This window comes from Lissotriton vulgaris, chromosome 1_1 (assembly GCF_964263255.1).
Source record: "Lissotriton vulgaris chromosome 1_1, aLisVul1.2, whole genome shotgun sequence".
Taxonomy (NCBI): Eukaryota; Metazoa; Chordata; class Amphibia; order Caudata; family Salamandridae; genus Lissotriton; species Lissotriton vulgaris.
Window position 1 is genome coordinate 441,894,513 of NC_141685.1, and position 15,691 is coordinate 441,910,203.

General features: G+C 42.2%; 1 protein-coding gene across 11 annotated transcripts in view; it reads left to right on the plus strand.

The window, feature by feature from the left end:
- The window catches only part of NFIA (nuclear factor I A), a 773,858-nt gene that overhangs the window by 636,669 nt on the left and 121,498 nt on the right, over nt 1-15,691 (plus strand). For all 11 annotated transcript variants that reach the window (XM_086953183.1, XM_086953198.1, XM_086953177.1 and 8 more), the window contains exon 6: nt 14,451-14,578. In XM_086953183.1, the coding sequence (XP_086809309.1) occupies nt 14,451-14,578 (128 nt within the window). The remainder of the gene's footprint in view (nt 1-14,450; nt 14,579-15,691) is intronic.

A 15,691-nucleotide genomic window follows, 5' to 3' on the forward strand; every position in this document is an offset into this window, starting at 1 on the left:
TTGATCAGGTGCAGCTTTAGTTCCTATGGTAGGGCGAGCTCCAGACCCTTGTCTGAGCATACCCATGCTAACCTAAGACAAGTCACTAGGATAGAAAAAACATGGTGGATGGAAATGCTTTATTTATTTATTCGTAACCATTGGCAGTTGCTGTGATCAGATTGCATTTTATTGTTTTTGTCCACAGTGCAATAACAGACCGTAACTGACACTCTATTCATACGAAGATGGACCTAAAAGGAAATTTTAGCACAAGTTGATAGGTTATTCCCCTTCTGAATGTTAACACAAGCAACCCTAGACGTGTCTGAGTCTAGTCATGCCTTATCAGTCAGATGCCGCTTGATTTCCTGTTGCACCGTATTTTAGATAGCCCAGGTGTGGGCATACGTATGCCTCTTATGATGACTCACCGCAACAGATTAAAGGAGATGGCTGAAAATTATCAACTAATCTTAGCCACTGCAATTTCACGGGGCTCATTCTATTCCATTGTTTTCAGCTCCATGTGACATAGAGAGGAATCAATCATAAACTAATCAGTCTTCTTCCAGCCCCAGAAAGCTCAAGCCATCCGGAACCACTAGTCCAGGTTTCCCCTGAGCAGGAACTTACTCAAGCAACCTTAGACATGTTTCAGTCTTGCTGAGAACCCCCATAGAGGTACAGCTTTTGTTCGGCGTGGCACACTGAGCTATGGGACCAGCGCCCAGACACCCTCATGCAGGTGTGAGGATGACTAGTAGATGGCTTTGCATGTGCTTTCTCCTTTGTTCGTGTTGTGTCATCCTTCAGATCCCTCCATCTCCTCCACTTGGACGTCTTACTTCTCAGAGTTCACTGCCCACAACAGAGACAAGTTAACTGCTGGTCTGGCTGAACATAGAAGGACATTCTCAGACCTGAAGGAAATATTCTTGCCTGACCCATGCTTTATATTCACTGAAAGAAAAGGCCTTACAAGGCTGGTGCTGAATCTAATCATCAAAGGTTTTATTAGATGTGTTGATGTTCTGTACTTGATATTCTTAAATTTTATAAGAATGCTGTCTTTTTTTACTGTTTCTATTATTTGGAATGCCTTTTGTAGGCCGTATTTCTTATTTAATTAAGATAGTACATTTTTTAGCTTACACGATTTGTGCAAACCACAAATGAACTATATAATAAGAAGTAAGCTCATACGAAGGGATAGAAAACCATCCACATATACTATAAAAATGGTTGAAAATTGTTAAGACGTTAAGTCAACAGATCTTCTTCTTACATATATTTGCATTACTACTTTCTAAATTTATGCTTAGTGAAGACAGATGGCTGTAATAAGCACAGCAAGAGAGAATGTAGGAATGTAAATATTGTTAGAAAAGCATACGTTTAAACTATTTAAAGGATGTTGAGTAATTGTTTAAACCTTAACAAGTTTTCAGTTTACTCCACATATATGTTATCTTTTCCAGCTGTCTTTAGTAACTTAAAAAAACAAGTATTTTATAAAATGTATTGAACACAATTTTTAGTGATCCGAATCATATTCACATTGTCAGTCGGTCAAAATACTTTACTTCGATCACACAGATCAATAGTAGAAAAATATCACACAATTTACAAAGTGCAAAATTGATTAAAAAAACAGTCCAGCTGTTGTCATAAACAGATAAAATTTTAAAGACAAAATAGAGCAATAGGCTAAACACATTTACAATTTACGAAAAACTCCACTGATTTCATCCCTATTATAGTGGCCCAGGAGGTGGCGACTACATCTTATAGGCACTTATCTAGGTTGCCAAGAGAAATGTTGCCTCACCGATGACATTGGGCCTGGATGTACTAGTACTTAAAATTCTAAAAGCAACCTGGTATCTCTTAGTACCAAAACTCTTCACAGTGGGACAATCTACTTTGCTTGCAAACCGCTGTACTGGGGCGCAAAAGAACAATAAATATTATATTCACATTAATACTGTAACGGTTTTATATTTTACGTCTCTGTTTTGTATTAAGGGCTTGTTTTTTTTATTTATCACTAAACATTCTCTGTTTTATTTTAGACATGAGAAAAATTCAAATGGTAACATATTGCAGTTACATTTTAATCTTGAACTGAACAGTCACAGCTGTCAAGTTCTTATCAGTCTCTCCCTCATAGTAATATTTTGCTTTGCAGCTCGTTGGTACCATAGTAGCTTTCCTGAGGTGATGTTATGTTATCTATCAACTCTTGGTCTAGCGCAGCGAATCGTCCCCAAAGGACTAAAACAGCCAGGTTTTTAGGAGTTTTTTTTCTTAACTTTCCCATCTCTCTGCACAAACTCATTGTTAGGGGAAGTGTATTCCAATAGAAAAGGGCCAAGTAGGAAAAAGACCTCTCTTCAAATCTGGCGGCACGAATCTGTGGAATTTGAAGAAGGGCTTTGTCTGTAGATCTCAACACTCTAGTCAGGTGATAAGGACTAATTCTATTTTTAGGTAGGGTGGAGCCTTACAGTTCGGGGTTTTATAAGTGAGACAGCACATCTTGAAGATGAGTATTTTCCTTATAGGTAGCCAGTGTAGAAAGTGAAGTATTGGGGCCGAGGGAGAGCCAGACAGAAGATTACACACCAGTCTGGCTGCAGTATTCTGCACCAACTGCAATTTAGATAGGTCTCACTTCCACCAGCAAGGAAAGCATTTCCATAGTCGAGACAACTTGTAACTAAGGCTTGAACTAGGGTTTTCCTAGAGGTAACAAGAAGGCAAGGAAATGCTTTCTTCAGTAGTCGCATGGTGGCAAAACAAGTTCCGCAAAGGGTAGAAACGTTCTTTTTATGGACAAAGACATGTCTAACTTTATGCCAAGATTTTTAACTACTTGTTTTGGGGCGGGGCAGGTCCTAATTCGGATGGCCACCAATCCGACTTTCAGAGATAGTATAAAAGTATTTCGGTCTTTTCTCAGTTTAATTGCAGGCAGTTGTTCGACATCCTGGAGGCGATCCTCCTCATGCAATCATAGAAGCGGACTTTCACCCCTTCCAAGTCGGGGCCAAAGGAGATAATCAACTGAGTGTCATCAGTGTAAGAAGTTGTCTTGAAACCACATGCCTTGACAATTTGTGCCAAAGGGGCAATATAGACATTCAATAATGTGGTACTTAATGTAGACACCTGCAGTGCTCCTTTCCCGACTGGTAAGGTGTGTGATTTAAAAGGCTTCAAGGAAATGGTTTGAGAGCGGTCTTTCAAGTAGTCAACAAACCATTTAAGTGCTTTGCTATAGATCCCAATGTCATATGTGAATGAGAATCTCGTGAGAGACCGTATAGAAGGCTGCAGTTGGATCCAAGAGCACCAGCATCATTGGAGTCCCCGCATCGAGGGATAATCTAATAGTGCCCATGAGAGAAACTATGGAAGTTTTTGTGCTGTATCTCGTTCTAAAACCTGACTGCGATAGATCGAGTAGCCAGTTCTCTTCCAAAAATGTGGAAAGCTGCTTATTTTTAATACTCTCCGTAGGAGAGGAAGCAGCGAGATAGGTCGAAAATTTGAAGATTATTGGGGTCGACATTAGGCTTTTTCAAGATGAGGGAAACTAAAGTGGTTTTCCAGATGATAGGAACTGAGGCTGAGTCCATGGAAAGATTAAAAAGAAACGTGATGGCAGACGCAATTAAGTCGGAAAACTTTCCATTACACCAGGTGGCACAGGTTCAGTGGTGATCCTGGTTTTGCAGTCCCTACCATCCTCTGAGTTTCCTCCAGAGTACAAGGGACTAACTTTCCAGATGAAAAGTAGCCTTAGAAGAATGCAAATTAAAATCAGGAAGACTGTCAGGTTGGCTCTGAGTTGGAGGGAAATTAGCATTGATACTATTTATTTTTTCTTCATAGAAATTGGCTAACGAGTCTCACAACTCTTGTAAGGCTGGGATCATATGTGCACAGGCACAAGGTTTAATAAACTCATTAAGAGTTCTAAAGAGAATTTTTGTGGAATTGCCTGCTTGATCAATTTTATTTATATTAAAGTTTTTACTTTGCACGGTTGGTGTGGCCACACTGGACGCTGAGGTGGGGAGGGGTCACTTGCCTTTGGGAGGGATGGGTGCTGTTCTTAGCAATAACTTACGATTTAAAAGCACCTGCCGCAGAGTTCCTTGTGCGTCCAGTTTTCAGGCAGTAAAGTAAGCCTTTACGAGTGGTCTAAAGCAAATGAAATGTAGGTGAGAGAGGGGCTATGGAGAAACAAGGGGAACTTTTGTCCGGTGGTTGTGAGGGAATCTGAGGCGGTGGTCAAGGGAGGAGCCATAAATGATTGCTACACCAGGCACCAACGCTGTCCCTGAGCTCAGTTCTTGCTGGGTCTTTCCTTTGGATGATCAGCCCCATCCCATTTTGTGCCCATATGCACACGCAATGGTTGCACCAAGTGGAAGATGGGGCTGTAAGCTCCGTTGGTAGGAATCTGGCACCTGGAGTGATAACAAGGCAAACAAGACCTAAAAAGTGCTATGCTCAGGGCATGTGCTAGCTTTGAATTGACAAATGCGCTATCGACGTGACTGCACAGAAACAGAAGGCTCACACTCACTGTTGCAAATGTCTGTGCTACTAGCTCTCCTGCCCTCCAGGGGGACCCTTAGCGGCAAACAAGGATGGGCGCATGTTCTGATTTCACCCACGCTCTGGGTGACCTTCAGTCCCCCTTGTGGAGTAGGGCACCTGTGAGCAAATGCTGACAGAATGGATTCCTTTTGGAAGAAAGTCATGGATGTTCTAGCATGATCTGGGGGCTTATTTAGTGATTGCAACTTGTGCACAGACCTTATGCATACGCTAACCTTGTGTCCTTGCAAACTAAATTACAGAAGAGTTCAAACCAACGGCTCTGCTCTTCAGCAATCTTGCTCATAGTGCTCCCATGTCACTTTCAATTGTACACCACTAGCAGTGAACATGACCCTGCTTCATGGGAAGCTATGTCGACTCCACAAGGATGAATGCACTACCCTCCTTACGGTCTTCAGGGTCTCCATCAAGAGCTGGAAGGAAGGCTTCCTCTGCATTGGCTGACACTGTGGAGTCTCTCTAGAAGGGCATCATAAAAGGCTGCATGGGGTAAAATGCCGGTTAGGGCTATCGGAGACTGTACCCATCTGTGGGTTGTCCCTGAGGGTACCTCTTTGTCTCTTCCCAGTGGGCACTTTCCCTGATGACATTCAAAATGTGTGATTACTTCAGGATGGCATAATTTGGTGCCTCCCACCAAGGCCTAGCTGTCAATGGGCATGCTTCCGTAAACTTGAGTAAGCTCACAGGCAAAGATTTTCCATTTTCTGCATGGGGAACGCCCCTGTGTAAATATGTGAATGACCACCTGAAATGAAATGAAATGAAAAATTATATTTATATAGCGCCGGACTACCCGGAGTCCTCGCAGCACCTACCACTGTATGGGAGCTAATTATGTTCCTTTGCTTTACTCTTCTACAGTAGGCATCGCACAAACAGCTGCAGAACATTCTGCAACCCTATGAGCCCACTGGAGCATTGAAATAGGCACTTTTATGTACACAGTCCCAAGAAGGAATAGACCTTTCATTAATTCCAATTAGAGCTCCGTCTTGGCAGTTGTTATATTCTTATGAAATTAGTCTTGATAATGACTTAGGGCCTGATTTAGAGTTTAGCGATACAAGGCCAGATCTTTGGACTGGGGTGAATGTATGACATTGTTCTGCATTCTGTCCATCAACTGTGGTTTTTGCATTTGATTTAGAGTTTGGGAGACAGGTACTCCATCACAAACGTGATCGGTATTCCTTCCGGCTCGTTTTCGCCCCACTTATGTTTTTCAGGTATATTCCTTTTAATCCTGTTTTAATTTGCAGGTAGAGTTCCAGCAGCAATTCACTCGGGGATGCTGTATTACCTCTATAGAATAGGTCCTATTAAAAGTCAAAACCTTTTAGTATTTGAGACTTGCAAGATTTTCAATACCGTTTTCCTTTTTGATTTCCCAAGTATGGATTTTGTGTGTTATTTTTCAAAGAGGTGTTGAAAATTGCTGCATTGTGCAACTCCACAATGTGTCTCTACTGGTAGTTACATAGTTGGTAAAGTAAGAGTAAGGGCCCACTGATTTCAAACTGCTTCTGCTTACCGCAATGGTGAATGTCTGCATTGGTGAATATCTTGCAGTAGTGGAAGATAACGAAGCCTGAGTGCAACCTTTGTCATTATCCTATTATCTTCAAGAATATATTCTTAAAATATTATGTTGATTATTGGCTGTTAAACATTCATATACTTAGTAAATATGCAAACATACAAATTCACCCTCTCCAAATGAACACCTTATTTTTCACATGTGTCGATTCTAAGTGTCCTTCTAACATCGCCAGAGATGGCACAGCCACTCTCCTGTTTTGAAAGGTATTGTGCACCCTACCTGTAGCTGGAAGTAGCAAATTACACATATTATGACTTCCCATCTTCACCTGGTCAAGTAGCAGAGAACTGTTCACTTAGAAAAACTCTTAGGGTGTGATTTAGTGTATGGCGGGCAGGATATTCTGTCAGAAAAGTAAAGCTATGCTATTCGCACTATTACAAGTCCCATAGGATATAAGGCACTTGTAATATGGCAAACAGGATATCCCTGATCTTTGTGATAGAGAAACCAATCCACCAGACTTTAAATCAGGGCCCTTAATGTAGATAAAGGTGCTCTAAACCCAAGCAGACATCTTCAGAAATATTCTGGAATGTCTGCTGGAGATTGTTGGTAACAGAGGGATAGCGCTGGGTAAAGAGAACTGTTTTTGCCTCAAAGCTGAATGGTCTCTGTTGGACTTGGCCCTCTCTGCAGAGTCACCCTCAAATCTTTTGCCTTCATCCCTCCTTTTTTCTGAATTTCGTTCGGACACTCCTTGGAGTAACAGTACACTGTATAAGTGCCCTTATATTACATTACATTACAACATGTACCAAGGATCTGTAAATTAAATGCTACCAGTGGACCTGCAGTACTTATTGTGTCACACACTTAAGTAGCCTTGTAAAGCATGTCTCCGGTCTGCCACTGCAAATTGTGTGCAGCTTTAAACTGCCAATGCGACCTGGAAAAATACACTTCTTACCAGGCCTTAAACTCCTTTTTTAATACATGTAAGTCACCCCTAAGGTAGGCCCTAAACAGCCCACGAGTCAGGGTGCATTGTATTTAAAAAGTTGGACATGTACTTTTAGGTTTTACTCCTGAATTTGTTTTCACTACTGTGAGGCCTACCTCTCTAATAGGATAACTTTGGGTTACCTAATTACATTTAATAAGTGATAACTTTTGCTTGGAACAGGCAGAATTGTGATGTTTGGTCTCTAAAGAATTTTAATTTAACATCATCCTTAGTGGTCAAGTTAGATTTAATGTCCCAATTTTTAAAATGCCACTTTTACAAAGTTGGCATTTTCTTATCCTAACCATTTGGATCCTGCAGCCTGTGTCCTTGGTCACATGACTGTGTTTAGCATGGCAGTTGGCCTTTGTGTATTCCTCCAAGACAGTGAGACAAAGGGGACTATGTGTTTTCAGGATGGGCAGACAGTCATGTCCCCTGTTAAATACACATTTCAAAGGAGCCTCAGCACACTCACAAAGAACTTCACACCAGTCTCTTGTTACCCTAGACCACTTGGAACCTAGGAAGGGAGGAAGGGAATTGCCAGAACCATCTGATGGTTGGGGTTGGCAACTCCACATGTTTCTTCCACTTCAAAGTTGGCACAAAGTATAAAGGTAGGAAATAGGAAGATCAGAATCACTCTTCAGTTCATTTTTGGACCTGAGAAGGACACTCAGAAGGCCTGTCCTGCACTTCAGAGGATTGCCCTGCTGCCTGAGGCCTTCTTTGTATTTCAGAGGACTTCACTGCTGCGTTATGTCTGCCTTGAACCCTCAGAGGACTGTCCTGCTCTGGAGGACTGCCTTGCTGCTTGCACCCAGGGCTACCAGTGTGACTCAAAGGGCTTGTTGTTTGCCCCCCTGTTTTGAGCTACAGGGACACAAAAAGCTACAACAACTTGACCCTGGAACCTGTTAGTAACGAGTCCTACCCTCCAAGTGGTGCCTACCCAGTCCTGAACTGTTGAAAGTAGTGCTAAAGGTGCCCAAAGACCATAAAAGCAAAACTTAGAAAGTTTTCAGCCAAAAAGGGCACTGATAACCGAGAGGAGAGCTGGACCTACTTGCTTGCCATTCTGCTCCCAAAGTGCAATAGCAAATCCTGTTCTGCTGCGCCTTGTAAATGGGGTATCCGGCTTCATGGAGCCCTCATCCGCTACAGCCTGCAGCTTGGTCCTGCTGCAGAACTTTTACTTCCAAAATAGTGACTTAGTCTGAATGTATTAATCTTCACCACAGCTCTATCCAGCAGCTCCCCTAAGACAACGCTGCCTCCTCAGACATCACCGGCTTCCTTTCCCCGCAGAGCTTTACCTTCTTGGATATTTTTCTTCAAAAGTTTTTTTAAGTCCGAAGGTAAGCCCAATCCACCTCTTATATCTGAATCGTGCTCTATCATGGTCAACCATAACTTTGACTTTGTACCAGGCTTATGCTATTAGATATCTGCGGTTGGCACTTTGATTTTTTAGGCAGTAGTTTTTACAAAAAACTTGAAAACTCTGGTTATGCTGATTGGATTTTTGTCATTTTGGTCTCAAATAATTTAATACGTTTTATTCTCTTTTTCTAAATTGGTATGGGATTTTTCTTATGTTGTGTTTTCACTTTATTTTTATTTAAGTGCTGCATAAGTACTCTACACATTGACTCTAGGTTAAGCCAGTCTGCTTTTGTGCCAAACGAACAGAGGTTTAAGCACGGGTTAATTTAGTGGCTTTTTGTGGTTCACCCTGACAGGGATTGTAGTTGTTGCTTGAGAAGGGTTCACACCGAGCCTCAACCAAAAACACAATTTATTACAGTCCCCTTAAAGATAAAGGTGGCACATAGTTGGGGGCTGGATTTGCAAGTAAACAATAATATTAAAATGTGAAAGATTAAAAGCAGTTAGACGAATGGAAGAATATAAGCCAAATGAGTTGAAAAGAACTGCATGGTTAGGAGCACAATGTGAGAAAAGAAGGAAAGTGTAAGCCAAAATAAAGTTTTAGCTGGCTTGGACTCACGTACTGGGATTGAAACGCAGAGAACAGTATCTTAAAGGAATAAAGGGCCCATTCATCAAGAGGGTTTCCGCTATATATCGTACGGTGTATACAGCATATTTCCCTGGCGTTTACAATGCACTAAGCCCGGTATACTCAAGGTACGTCCTGACTTTTACATGTGGCCCCGGGCTGCTGTTTACTTGACTTAGCACTGACTTTCAGAAAGATGTTAAGCCATCCATTATTTATGCATACATTAACTAAAGTAAAAAGAAAAGCAAAGATTGTTTCCTACACCACTTATCTTTAGAAACACCTTCATTTTTAATGACATTGTACAACAATCACGTAAAATATGATACTTTTCAAAATCCATAAATGTGTATTTCATTAGCATGCAAAAGCATTTAATCTCAGTCCATCAGATTATATGAATTCATTCACAGGTATTTATTAATAGTAATAGTCCTCAAACATGAACATAAAAACATTCATGCCGTCCCCGCTCTGACAACAATGCCATTAGTGAACCAAGAGGCAAGATAGTTGTCATTGCACCCACCATGTGGCCTAGGTTGTTATTATACATGGTACAAACTTGAAGTTCATTAAATCAAACAAAAGATGTTTTGTACATCACACATCCATATATATGCATTTCAGGGTACTCTCATATGTAATAATGAACAAAAGGAGACAGTAAAATAAAACATTTGCTAGGATCACACAATTTGATGGGAAGCCAGGATTGATATGATACTTCTAAAGATTTGGGGCTTAATTTAGAGTACAGTATGGTAACTCCACCACTTACTGTGCTCACCATGCACATGCTTCACATCCCCTACGCCCACCGAATCACCCATCCCCCCCCCACCCTGCTGCCATCAATGCAGTCCCCGGTGATATCAGACACCATACTTTTTTATCCCTGGGAAAATGTTTGTGAGTTTATTAATATCACAAAGAATTTTAAAATAAATATTGAATTAGTCATGGTCATCGGAGGACGCTCTTTTCGTTTTCTAGCGTCTCAAAGTTGGAATGACCTGCCTGTCTTGCTTAGGAAAGCTGAGGATCTGCTCTCTTTTAGGAAAAGACTAAAAACCTGGCTTTTTATACAGTAACTGTACTTCTCTTTTTTCAATTTTCGCAGTGTTATGTTTTTTACATTGAGGGCTCTTTGTCAAAGCGCCGGGACACTCCTAGGAGTAGCTGTGCGCTATAAAAGAGCATTTTTAACATAACATAACATTTAGGCGGTATGATAGGAGTGTTGGGATCGGAATAAGAAACACTGAGGGAAATTTGTTTCTCTGACTCGGATTACAGTAATTTGAAGTGTGGCTTTTATTCGCTTTCCCTGGAATTGTGGACATAGGCCCGTTAGAGAGGCACCAAAATAAAGCATTTTGGAAGCAACTCACATGGTTCCAGAAGAGGCAGTATCCATTTTAGGGCTCGCCCCCTAGTGATGCAGTGCGCAGCACTGCTCGCGCAGGGGCAAAAGCCCTTTTGTAGGGGTTTAAAACTGTACCTAGAAATTGCACATGCTGGTGCGTGTGCTTTTTCTTTTTTTGTGACGGGATTGGCTTTTGCGTGCTTGAATTTCAGAAACACAGCACGCAATAGGCCAAAGGCGGGCGCGTTGCTCCGCCCATGGCCTATTGGTGTCTTTTACCCACACAAGGTAACATGTTGTTTGCATTATCGTGCACAGACTCGTGCATGATAACGCATAACACATGGCTCCCTGTGGCGCGCAAGCGTGCCCACCACTCGAGTGCTTGCCGCCATGCCACATTTCAGCTGGAGACGCGCATTAGCTCTTAGTGCTTTTCACCTGTGCTGCCATCAGCTGTCAGCCACTTAACCAGCCTTTGTAGTTCTGCAAACATTTCCACTTCCAAAGTCACTATTTCATCTGACTTGCTCCCTCTTGTGGCCTTTAATAGAAAGGCTGCTGGACACCGGAAAAAACGTCGCTTTGTAATCATTCGTCAACATCCATATTTCTCGAGCAGAATGACGTATTTATTGTGCTTTACTACACAGCCAACGCCCGCTACAACCTTATTGATGCGTGGAAGCCCAGGGCCGGTCTGAAAATAAAGCAAACCAGCCCCGCTTTTGTAAGCGGCCCTGAAAAGGCTGGTCACCTGCGGCCCACGAGGACGTGAGCTGAATAGAAAACCAGGAGGACAACGTGAAACGAGGTGCCGCTCGCAGAGTGGCGGTGCGCCTGTGCTTGCCTCCGCTGCAGTCTCTTAGTTCCAATCCAACATCCTTTATTGCAAACAAGTTGTGACAGCTACTGACAACCCAATGGAACAGACCAGAGTGAAAAGAAGTGTGACGTACCTGACATCGCTGTGAAGAAATTAAGGCCTTTTAATTAATTTGCGAAATTAATCAACGTCTTTGCCAGCATCAGCGCAGGTAATGTTGCTGCGTGAGCCATGCAGCGATCGGAACGAGTTCCACACAATCACACCCCGTGGGGGCCAAGCAATCTCATTCACACCCCAAGGTGACATAGGGGCCATGCAATCGCACCCGAGGGGCCAGGCAATCAAGGGCCTGGCAATCTCACCCCAAGGGACCAGGCAATCGCACCCTGAGGGACCAGCCATTCACACCCCGAGGTGCCATAGGGCCCAGACAATCGCCTCCAAGTGGCCAGGCAATCGCACCCCAAAGGGCCAGGTAAATGCACCACGCCGATTACCGTAGGCCAGCAAATTGTGTGGCCTACTGGGCGCAATTTGCACACCTGGCAAATATCAGTTGTCCAGGATACAGTAACTCGGCCTTAGGGAAGTTGTAATCCCACAGGCAACCTTTTCAAAGTTCCCTCATTTCCTTTAATTGATCAAATAAAAAGAAATGCACATTCCACGATTTCGTAAAACTTTATTTACACCTCAAATAAGGAAATGGCGCACAATACTAGCCGGAGATTGGTTTACAAGACACATCCTGCGTGACTGTTTGTTTTAATGCAAGGTGTGCACTTGCCTAAATGAAGGGATTTAAGATACTAGCAAACTACACGCATTTGGCTACAAAAGTACAGCATAGTTTTACAAAATTTTCATGGCATTTAGCAAGGAAAAATACTCTAGTTTGCACATCTCTGTAATATCTCAGCTTGCACCCAATTCCTCTTTACGCACATAAAACTGAAATGAGGTTGAAGAAGCTAACAGTACATGTTCTCTTCCATTCAGAATTCTGCAAACAGTGCACATCTGCTACTTGTTTGACCTTACGAACATATGTTGGGTAGAAATTCTATGGCATGTGCAATTTGTGCCAGTGTAGCAATACTAAGTCGAGTATAAACAAGCCTTGGTGCCAACTCAACATTTGCTCTGCAATCAGGATTAGGTCCTAGTGACACAGTGTGTTGATGGAGATACCACCATAGTTAGGGTTTAGAGAAGGGAGCCCAATGTTGGTATACGAGAACCAAATCCATGCCCGATTTTCAATATAACTAGGGCCACTGGAATTATACAACAGCTGAGCACCAAACTATGCGGCAGGTTTGACTTAAGTATGTAGCAAACATGGCAAATTGTAGGGCATAATGTGACACTGGTTTTTATATATTATTTTATTATTTTGTGTTATTTTTACATATTTTAATACTGTCTGGGTAGAGATTTCACCTCATTTGTACCAGTTTAACAAATGAAGATCTTTCCACTGTGCACAAACATGTCGCCTTATTTTTTATCCTTTTGAGCTAGAAGCAAATATTTTGGTTAAAATCTGCAAATTATGTAGCAGATGATGGATTGTGCGGCAAATGTGGCAAAAAGCTGTGGCTGCAGAATGTCATAATTCCAGTGGCCCTGAATGTATCCCCTGACTTTGCATATGATTCCCATTTAGATTAATTGTATTTGAGCATATCTCCTGTAGATATCCTGAAGGTCAGTCGTGGATCAACCCCTCGTTTCCCTATCTTTCCTTGCTTCCGTACACCACTCTTCTCCCCTGTCAGAGCATGACCTGTCCCCTCGCCCTCCTCCCTCCTATTGTTACTTGTCCCATATCCCGACGCTCTCACTCTTGTCGTCGTTCACCTAGTACCGGACACTCTCTCCTTTGTCGTTGCTACCCCTGACCCCTCCCCCTCTTGTGGCTTTTCCTTTACCTGCCACCATCAGAAACAAGCATTTGCAATGCAATAGGTCTTGCATTATTAAAGTTAGAGCTATTGGTGTTGCATTATTTAGCAATGCCAATAGCTCAAACTTTAATAATGCGAGACCTATTGCATTGCAAATGCTTGTTTCTGGATTGGAGTAGGAATTATAATTGAGGATAAATTCCAAAAGAAATGCAATAATTCCGATAGCAGTGAATTATCTATTGTGTCTTGTTAATGGAAGTGATTTAGGTAAACAATACCATAATTGAATCAGCATTGGCAAAGCCAATTGGTCCAGCCTTGGCGGCGTGCAATGTAGTTCATTTTTTTGAGCAAAGCCAATTGGTCCTGCCTTGACATGCATGCAGTGTTGCTGTTTTTTGTGCTAGTATATGCTGTATGTAAATGTAAAAACAAAATGGCAAACATAAAAGTAAAGGAGTTGGCCTATCAGCCTTGGCACACCGTTCCTGGCACTGAAATCCATTCCAATAGATATGGTCGTCTGATGTACTTCCTCCCCATGATGTATGCTGTGGTTGGCTGATGCAGCATGTGTGTGACACTAGACCAAACCAGTGGATGAAGAGGGACGACCAAAAACCCTTGCATACTATTTCTATGCAAGAATGTTATTTATTTCTGGAAATTCTGGAACTGGCAGGACTTCGAAAGCTGTCTCTAGAGCAGAGCTAAAAAGTGGTTTCAGAAACTCTCACAGTGTTTGATTAGTTGATTCCTTGAAGATTTTTTGACGCAGTGAAGATATGATTCCAATATAAAATAATCTGCGTCCTGCACTCCCATTTGCTCAGTTTTCTGTGCTTACATCAGCCACACTGGAGAACCATGTGATGTTGCCTCGGGGTATGTGTCAACCTCTAACCTGAGACCTATTGAGATATTAATCAGCAATGAAAACACTGATGTGTTAAAAAGTTGACGATTAATTTCTCATACTTAGCATTATCATTATATGCCGAATGATTATTCCTTGTATTATTCTATCGTGTTTGCATATTTACCAAATAAAATGTACTTTTTTAAGCAAACAAAAACACAAAGTTGACGATGAGATTAAAAGATATTGTCCACTAAGTTGCCTTTCCATGTTTTGTTCTTTCAGCTCCACAAAGCGCCTCAAGTCTGTGGAGGATGAGATGGACAGTCCCGGCGAGGAGCCATTTTATACAAGTCAAGGGCGCTCCCCGGGCAGCGGCAGCCAGTCGAGTGGATGGCATGACGTCGAGCCAGGTAATGAGCCGGCCCCGCACAAAGACCCGTCAGAAACTGTTCACACTGGCCCGGGCTTCAGTGCCCTATTAATGCCGAATTACTGTGAAAGAGGAACTCCAAAAAGAGAACAGGGGGCAAACAAAGCAAGACTTTATTTCTTTTGAAACCGCATCTGAGCGAAAAATTGCAGTAATTATTCTTCAGCGGCAGTCGGTTTTTTGATGTCTGGCATTTTTGTTTTAACTCGGACTTCTGGCATGCGTTGTGCGTGCTCTAGGAACATTTTACGCTTTGTGCGTAGCCGGTGCCTATTGTCATTTACAGGCCATTCCTAACGTCTTTATCTGTTATTATTGCGCATAAATGAATCCTTGTGCTGTCCGCGCCTGAAACATTTGTATGGGATTTGATGTTAGTGCATTCCATCCCTGTTAGAGCTCGGGCGGCTTGGGCCTGGGTGTAAGTCCATCCGTGAGAGGAATGAGTTCAGCCTGGGTGAGGATAGGTCATGTCTACGTAGGCACTAGGCTGGCCTTTTCGGTGTCCGCTCTGTAATGACGAGGTCAAGGTAGGAATTCCACTGGGCTGAGCTCTGAGAGTGCAGGGATTGCTTCGTGCAGAACAACAAACAAGAGGCGGTTTTGCATATATTTTATATATCCTCCTGAAACTTTGTTGTTCGGACGTTTTTTTAATAATGCATAGCCCAGCTGAGGGAAAAAAAGTTGAAATTATGTTATATTGTATTAATGTATTTAAAAGAGCTCAGCTCATTATTAACAATATGTGATATTGCTTTTTTAATTGTGTAGTATGGACATATCACCGAGACACTCGAGTTTGACAAGGATACGAAACATGTCTGCAACTGTACGGATTAATTACTTGGAGAAAACGTGTCAGAAAGCCATATTTCCCTTCTGTACACACCTGTGCATTTAACTAACAGAACTCTTTCCTTGGTTTGCAAGAGATGGAAAGCACAAGCTTTGGCTATGTTGAGCACCTGGGATGAGTGGTGAAACACAGACTTCATTGTTCTTTGTCAAGTGGGGTGCATTCATATATTATCTTGAGTTTATTATGTTGGAAGATTTGCTTTTGGCCGTGTAGCAAGGGAGAGAAAATGGC